Below are 9,084 nucleotides of genomic sequence, written 5' to 3'. Positions count from 1 at the left end.
TGAACATTGTAAGAAGAAATTAAGGGGGTCTATATCAGCAAGTCTTTACTTTTACCACGTGATCCCATTTAATGCTCACAATCCAATGAGGTCGACTTTATTAATTCTGTTCTATGGATTAAATATATTGGGGCTCAAAGAGAAGTGCCTTGCCTCAAGTCACTCAGCTTATAGAACAGGGAGCAGGAATTCAAAGACAGATACGATGCCAACAAGATCATGCTCTCTCAGGTGCCTGGGTTTGTTCCCATGACAGGAGGGGAAATGCAAGTTGCTGGACCCTAATTAAAGCACCAAGGTATATTTAGGTTTAGAAACATAGTCATTTAATTCCAAATATCTTTCTTAACTTCATCAGAAGGGGTACACTGACTTGTGATTCTATCTCTAAATTAAAAGTTGCTTCACTCATTTATAATTTGGGGAGAAAGGAAGACCCAGGAGAGTAGAAAGACATTTTTTAAGCCAAAGACTTCATCTACAGTTTAGTTATACTGTCAACAATGTAAGAAAATGCATTGTATAACAAACTCGCCTACACTGTTAATGTAATTTGGCATGGCCACTAAGGAGAGCAATATGGAGGTTCCTTAAAAAACTAAAAATAGAGCTACCATATGACCTAGCAATCCTACTCCTGGGCATATATCTGGAGAAAATCATAATTCAAAAAGATACATGCACCCCAGTGTTCACTGAAGCACTATTTATAGTAGCCAAGACATGGAAGCAACCTAAATGTCCACCAACAAATGAATGGATAAAGAAGATGTGGAGTATACATATGTATATTCAATGGAATACTACTCAGCCATAAAAAAATAATGTCATTTGCAGCAGTATGGACAGACCTAGAGATTATCATACCAGGTGAAGTAAGCCAGACAACAACAAATATCATATGCTATTGCTTAAATGCAGAATCTTAAAAAAAAATACAAATGAACTTATAAACAAAACAGAAATAGACTCACATACATAGAAAATAAATGTGGTTCCAAAGGGGAAGTGTGGGAGGGATAAATTAGGAATTTGAGATTAACACACACACACTACTATGTATAAAATAGATAACCAACAAGGAGCTACTGTGTAGGACAGGGAACTGTACTCAATATTTTGCAATAAACTATAATGGAAAAGATTCTGAAAAAGAATATATAATTATGTGTGTGTATATATATATATATATATATATGTATGTATATATATGTATATATATATGTATGTGTATATATATATATATGTATATATATATATATCACTTTGATGTATTCCTGAAACCCACACAGCATTGTAAATCAACTACACTTCAATTTCAAAAATGTACTTTATAAGCAGTCATTATCGCCTCTCCTGGTCGTGTTTGATGACTTTTTAGAGTTATCTAAAACAAATTTTCACTTTTGATGACTGAATGAAAAGCAATTTAAGAGCAGAAAAGTCTTACCTCTAATATTAACTGGAAAGAAAAGGCAACAGAATAGACCTGCATTTATGATGAGCATAGTTAAGTCTAACTGACATTGAGACCTTCATTTCAATATGATTAATTGGCTAGCAAAAGACCTTTGTCTAGTTCTTTCTATTTTTAATCATTTTATAGACCAACATCTGAAAAATGCTCTTTTAAGTTCAAAGGATAAGTTTCATAATTTCCTTCTGATTAGAGCTAATTATCACCTTACAGAAAAATTTTTCTGATATTATTTTTTATTCTCAAAGAGGAGCCTTAGATTAGTGTGTTTCCACATTTTCCCTTTGATAATTTACTCTGTCTTACTATGATTTGTCAAATTGCAATTGTTAAGAATTTTTGTGCAGCTTTTTTCCACTCTTCCTTTAGAACTCTGATATATGAGTATTGTCCCAGTATTTATATCTTCTTGAGGTACTGACTCTTTTACCAACAAATAATGTCCTTCTTTACCCCTTGTAACATTTTTTTGACTTAAAGTCTATTTTGTCTGATAATTACCAAAGCCATATCAGCTCTATTTTGGTTAATATTTTCACTGAGTATCTTTTTCTACCCTTTCACTTTTATTTGTGTCCCTGGATCTAAAGTGAATCTCTTGTAGACAGTTTATGTTTAGATCACATTTGTTTGTTTTAATCCAGTCAGCCAATCACTGCCTTTTTAATTAAATAGTTTAATTCATTTACATTTAAAGTAATTGTAGCTAAAGAAGGACTTAACCTCTGCCAATTTATTATTTGTTTTCTACATGTCTTATGTCTTTTTTGTTCCCCAGTTCCTCCCCATTACTTTCTTCTTTAGTATCTAATTTATTTTTTTAGTTTGATTCTCCTCTTATTTCCATATACATATACATATATATATATATATATATTTAACTATTTTCTTCATGCTACCCTGGAGATTGTATCTTATATTTATTACACCCTAGTTTGAATTAATATCAATGTTCTGGTATTTAAAACTACTCAATAACAGTAGTAATTAGATAAAAGTCTATCATTTTGATGATAGTTAAACCTAATTCCTCCACAGCTGTCTGTTTCTTCTTCTCTAGAACAGTAAAATATTTTCTTTAGAAATGAAACCTACTAATTACACCATCTAATTACAGTAAAGTTCTCAGGAGAAGGAGTGACTAGCAGAATGAGTGCTAATTACAATGACCTAGTGGCTTTTATTTATTTAGGTCTCCACTTTGACACAAATAGGATAAGAAAAATGAATATTTTACTTTAAAAAATATAGTCCAGTATTATAGAAATAAATATTGACATTTTAGAATTGGAATGAAATGAATAAGAAAAATGTTAAATAGCTGTAGAACCAAAGAACTAAGGGAATTTTTGTTACCATCTTCTAACATTGGAAAATATTGCTTAGGCAGTTAGCTTAGTCCATGCTTAGGTTAATATCATAAATATTTACTGAGCACTCTCTGCAGTAAGGGTTTTCCTAGTGGTTCAGCTGGTGAAGAATCTGCCTGCAATGTGGGAGAGCTAGGTTTGATCCCTGGGTTGGGAAGATCCCCTGGAGAAGGGAGTGGGTACCCACTCCAGAATTCTGGCCTGGAGAATTCCATGGACAGTGTAGTCCATGGAGTCGCAAAGAGTTGGACACGACTGAGTGACTTTCACTTGAACTTGAACCTCTGCAGTAAAGGATGAGTGCTAAGTGCTATGGAATACTAATCTGTTAGATCCAAGGGAAAATTATGTCTCTTTTACTTGGAGCTGTATATCCTCAGTGGATAACAGAGTGTATAGCTCATGGTAAACACATAACAAATACTTACGGACTGATACGCTCGTAGATGAACTGAACATTATTCTTACCTCCTTAACTCCAGATTATTATATTTAATTAAATCTAAAATACCATCAATTATAAAATACATTATTTTAATGTACCATTGAGAAAAATGCTCCCAGTTATTTGTGACACACCATAAGCTTAAATGAACCTCAATATGAGATGTTAAAGTGTGAAAAAAAGTGTCTTAAAATTAATAAAATATGGCTTTACTAATAAAATAGCTGGATCATGAACAATATATAGCACATAGTGTCTGGAATAAGAGACTTCCCAGGTGTCTCAGTGGTAAAAAGAATTCTCGTGCAATGCAGGAGACGTGGGTTCGATCCCTGATTTGGGAAGATCCCTAGGAGAAGGAAATGGCAACCCACTCCAGTATTTCTGTTGGAAAATCCTGTGGACAGAGGAGCCTGGCAGGCTACAGTCAATGGGGTTGCAGAGAGTCAGACATGACTGAGCAACTGAACATGCATGCACATCTGGAATAAGGCCTGGATTTGATTCAGGGCTCCAAAAGCTTTCATGTTTAATCTGGCAAAGAAAAAAATAAGGCAATATTGAGGAGCCTGGTAGGGTGCAGTCCATGGGGTTGCAAAGAGTCGGACAGAGAAAGAAATAGCAACCCACTCTGGTGTTCTTGCCTGGAGAATCCCAGGGACTGCAGAGCCTGGTGGGCTGCTGTCTATGGGGTCTCACAGAGTCAGACACAACTGAAGCAACTTAGCGGCAGCAGCAAAGTAAATAGAAGGCCGTTTCTTAACTTAAAAATTTTAATTTTGTCAAAGAAAAGAGAGAGGCCTTTCAGAGTAGCAGTTCAACTATATGGTTTGACTTCAAAGAGCCCTTGATTCAAGTTATATTTTGTCAGCTACATTATTTTTTTTAAGTCACTATACAATGAAGAAAATAAGTGCACATGTTATGAGGCTGTTGTGTGGTTTGTGTCAGAGAGACTTATAAACTCCTAAGTATATAAATGTTAGTTGCCTTCCTTTAAGTGAAAGATTATGTAACAATAAACATGATTTGTGTTTAATGGAAATTCATGTACTGAGGGATCAGAGAAGACAGATATATCATTCTAATCAGGTCACCAAGGAATGCTCCCTATAGGAGGCTGCATTTGAGCCTGGAGATACAGGTGAAGGGAGAAATGCAAGACAGTGAGGTGGTTGAATTGTAAGAAGTGGGCAGGAATCACTAAGTGACAGGAAATGAGCAACATGTATTTGATGGGGCATGTTGAGACCCTGAGGTAGGGATTCTGTGTACTTTCACGAGTTGAGAAGAATCAAAGATCTGAAATTGGTAGCTTTCCATAGTGGTGGCAGCAAGGAATGGTTATCAAATATCTGAGCAGACTTGTGGTCACCAGGGAAGGGTGATCTAAGGTTAGGTTCAAAGGCTATGACCCTCCCTTTTGTTAGAGGATAGTGACATAAAGCCACGGCTACTGAACTAATAGCTGTATCTAAATTTGGGAGAGATGGAGAGACAGTAGTTGTCCTTTGTTAAAATGGAAGCATTCAGGGAGGCCAAATGGAGACTTTATAGGCTCAAGGCTCACCTGAGCCCAGATGTCCCTGCCTGGTACTCCATCCTCGGTGCTACATGGGACACCGCCCAGGTAAGCCCTGAGGGGTTGAAGAGCCAGGGATGGAAAATTATTGTCCCTCTTGGACACCTACGTCAAGCTAAACGGAGGTTACACTAGACCCACAGGTTTGAAGAAAGGGATTTGGGGCCATCCTGGGAGGCAGAACATGTAATTCTTCTGGATCCATGGAGATGATCCTGCACAAAGTTAATGGATGTTTGTTTCCTTACTCTCTCCTCCACCAAACACCAGGGAATTAGTGACTCAATATTAGGTGATGCTCCTAGGAGGGAAGAAGGAGCTATAAGTATCTGCAGGTTGTGAAGGATGATAAGAATCCAGGGAAGGGAGCATCAGATTGAAGAAACATTAGGAAATGGTCTGCGGTCAATCAGGTACCTTTTCTGTATGCTGGCTCTTGGCACAGTTCTGTCATCTTTTTGACAAGTCATTCCATGGAGCATAAGTAAGGGAAGAGTGGAATAAATAGATGAGGCAAGACTTCAAAGTTCTTCCCAGGTAAGAAATCAACTTTGAGAATGCCTGGCAAGAAGGTGTGAATCTCTGATTTCAGAGAGATAATTAGTCATCACTGGATACTAAATAAGTAATTAGCCATCACTAGAGACTAAATATATTCATGCAAATGTTGAGTTTTTATGTCTATACTCCAAAGTTGAATCTTCCTTTACCCATCTGTCTGTGAGTCACATTCCTCTGGCCTCAGGACATGAATTATCAGCCAATAACACGGAGGTCCAGTTCAGTTCAGTTCGGTCACTCAGTCATGTCTGACTCTCCGTGACCCCATGAATCACAGCATGCCAGACCTCCCTGTCCATCACCAACTCCCAGAGTTTACTCAAACTCATGCCCATCAAGTCAGTGATGCCATCCAGCCATTTCATCCTCTGTCATCCCCTTCTCCTACTGCTCCCAATCCCTCCCAGCATTAGGGTCTTTTCCAATGAGTCAACTCTTCTCATGAGGTGGTCAAAGGATTGGAGTTTCAGCTTCAGCATCAGTCCTTCCAATGAACACCCAGAACTGATCTCCTTTAGAATGGACTGGTTGGATCTCCTTGCAGTCCAAGGGACTTTCAAGAGTCTTCTCCAACACCACAGTTCAAAAGCATCAATTCTTCAGCACTCAGCTTTCTTCACAGTCCAACTCTCACATCCATACATGGCCACTGGAAAAACCATAGCCTTGACCAGATGAACCTTTGTTGGCAAAGTAATGTCTGCTTTTTAACATGCTATCTAGGTAGGTCATAACTTTCCTTCCAGGGAGTAAGCATCTTTTAATTTCATGGCTGCAATCACCATCTGCCAGGATTTTGGAGCCCAAAAAAATAAAGTCTGACACTGCTTCCACTGTCTCCCCATCTATTTCCCATGAAGTGATGGGACCAGATGCCATGACCTTGGTTTTCTGAATGTCAAGCTTTAAGCTAACTTTTTCACTCTCCTCTTTCACTTTCATCAAGAGGCTTTTTAGTTCCTCTTCACTTTCTGCCATAAGGGTGGTGTCATCTGCATATCTGAGGTTACTGACGTTTCTCCTAGCAATCTAGATTCCAGCTTGAGCTTCATCCAGCCCAGCGTTTCTCATGATGTACTCTGCATAGAAGTTAAATAAGCAGGGTGACTATATACAGCCTTGACGTACTTCTTTTCCTATTTGGAACCAGTCTGTTGTTCCATGTCCAGTTCTAACTGTTGCTTCCTGACCTGCATATAGGTTTCTCAAGAGGCAGGTCAGGTGGTCTGGTATTCCCATCTCATTCAGAATTTTCCACAGTTTGTTGTGATCCACACAGTCAAAGGCTTTGGCATAGTCAATAAAGCAGAAATAGATGTTTTTCTGGAACTCTCTTGCTTTTTTGATGATCCAGCGGATGTTGGCAATTTGATCTCTGGTTCCTCTGCCTTTTGTAAAACCAGCTTGAACATGTGGAAGTTCACTGTTCACGTATTGTTGAAACCTGGCTTGAAGAATTTTGAGCATTACTTTACTGGCATGTGAGATCAGTGCAATTGTGAGTAGTTTGAGCATTCTTTGGGATTGTCTTTCTTTGGGACTGGAATGAAAACTGAGCTTTTCCAGTCCTGTGGCCACTGCTGAGTTTTCCAAGTTTGCTGGCATATTGGCATAAATCAAATCCCTTATGACTATACAGTGGAAGTGAGAAATAGATTTAAGGGACTAGATCTGATAGACAGGGAGATTAGGGAATTCATTTTCTCATACAAGTTCACTCCCCCTTTCTCACTTTCCCTTCCCCATCTCTCTTTTCACTAAAACAGTTTACATTCAATTCGGTGTGCTTTAGATGACTTCCCTGCTCCATTATATATGATGTGGAAAGAAACATCTTAATTCACTAACTGCAAACTAGATGAGATGACTATCTTATGATTATCAAGATGTGGATTAGTTACCGATAATCTTTAATCAGAAGCTGACCTGAACCTGACTCACAGACTGCATCTGTGGTTCCTGTGATTATGAGCCACAGAGTAGGGAAGAGGAAAAGGAAACCAAGTTCTCAAATCCCTTTCTCTCTCTCTCTTTGTCTCTCTCTCACCAATGCCACCCCACATCTCTTTTCTATAGCTCTCCATCTCAAAGATTTTTTTTAAACAAGTGAAAACATACTTTGACCCCAATTTTCCATATTCAGGGGGAAAAATCATTACATTAAAAACTCTATTAATAACTACTCAGTGTAAGAACAAGATGGAAAGAAGCATGCTCCAGATGACAAGAACCATCCATTGACCTAATTGTTTATCTGCAGGTGCATTCAAGTCCATGGGAATGTCCAACCTAACAAGACTCCCTGAATTCATCCTCTTGGGACTCTCTTCTCACCCTGAGGACCAGAAACCACTCTTTGCCCTCTTTCTCATCATATACCTGGTCACTTTGATGGGAAATCTGCTCATCATCTTGGTTATCCACTCTGATTCTCAGCTCCAAAACCCGATGTATTTCTTCCTGAGCATCTTGTCCTTTGCTGATATTTGCCACACAACAGTTATAGTCCCCAAGATGTTAGTGAACTTTTTATCAGAGACAAAGGCCATTTCCTATGCTGAATGTCTGGTGCAGATGTATTTCTTCCTAGTCTTTGGAAACATGGACAGTTACCTCCTGGCAGCCATGGCCATTGACCGCTATGTAGCTATCTGCAATCCCTTCTACTATGTCACTGTTATGAACCATGGATGCTGTATGTTGCTACTGGCCTTCTCCACAGCTTTCTCCTACCTTCACTCCCTCCTGCATGTCCTTCTGGTGAATCGGCTCACTTTTTGTGCATCAAATGTTATCCATCACTTTTTTTGTGATGTCAACCCTGTTCTAAAGTTGGCCTGCTCTTCTACCTCTGTCAATGAAGTTGTCGCCATGACAGAAGGACTGGTTTCTGTGATGGCCCCATTTGTCTGCATCATCATCTCTTACCTGAAAATCCTCATTGCTATCCTCAAAATTCCCTCAGCTGCTGGAAAACGCAAAGCCTTCTCCACCTGCAGCTCCCATCTCACCGTGGTGACTCTCTTTTATGGGAGCATCTGCTGTGTCTATTTCCAGCCATTGTCCAGCTACACTGTCAAAGATCGAATAGTAACAGTCAACTACACTATACTGACACCAATGTTGAACCCATTTATCTACAGTTTAAGAAACAAGGACATGAAACAGGGCTTAGAAAAATTGATAAGCAGGACTAAGTTTCAAATGAATAGGCTTTCTAGTACAAATTCCAACAGAATCCGTGGCGCCTGACTGAAAGGTGTCTGTGTGGATGTGTGTGTACATGTGCACACTCATGCACACACACATCAGCATCTGAAGGCAGTCCTTTATGGAGAAATACTCTTTCATCAATTGGACCTTCACCCTGTAGTTTTTGATACCTCTCCATTCTAGAAAAATCACATTCCCTTTATTCCTTCTATATTTACTTGGAACTGTCCATTTTTCCATCTGTTTATAACTTCAGCCAAGTTTAGTCATTTGAATTTTTGTACACATCTATGGAGAAATCTATTTGTGTGCAAAGATATTTATGCATACATAACCACTCTGTTCTATTTAAATTTTCAGACATTTTTTGCAGGTGTGTCTATGTGTGTACTGGGGGCGGGGGGGCTGACCTCCCTATCAGACCAGACTCAGGGAC

At 38.7% G+C, this 9,084-nt stretch overlaps 1 protein-coding gene across 1 annotated transcript; it reads left to right on the top strand.

The window, feature by feature from the left end:
- Positions 1 to 7,709: 7,709 nt before the first annotated feature.
- On the top strand, positions 7,710 to 8,687 carry LOC133065264 (olfactory receptor 1L3-like). Its single transcript, XM_061156082.1, has one exon. It carries the CDS (start codon positions 7,710 to 7,712, stop codon positions 8,685 to 8,687), a length of 978 nt encoding a protein of 325 aa, XP_061012065.1.
- The last annotated feature ends 397 nt before the right edge of the window (positions 8,688 to 9,084 follow it).

This window comes from Dama dama, chromosome 11, assembly GCF_033118175.1.
Source record: "Dama dama isolate Ldn47 chromosome 11, ASM3311817v1, whole genome shotgun sequence".
In the NCBI taxonomy this organism is placed as follows: domain Eukaryota; kingdom Metazoa; phylum Chordata; class Mammalia; order Artiodactyla; family Cervidae; genus Dama; species Dama dama.
The sequence above is the reverse complement of the archived record's forward strand: the minus strand, read 5'-3'. Positions and strand labels throughout refer to the sequence as shown.

Coding starts and splice junctions, on each gene's coding strand:
- LOC133065264 (XM_061156082.1), top strand. CDS start 7,710: ATGGGAATGTCCAACCTAACAAGACTCCCTGAATTCATCCTCTTGGGA.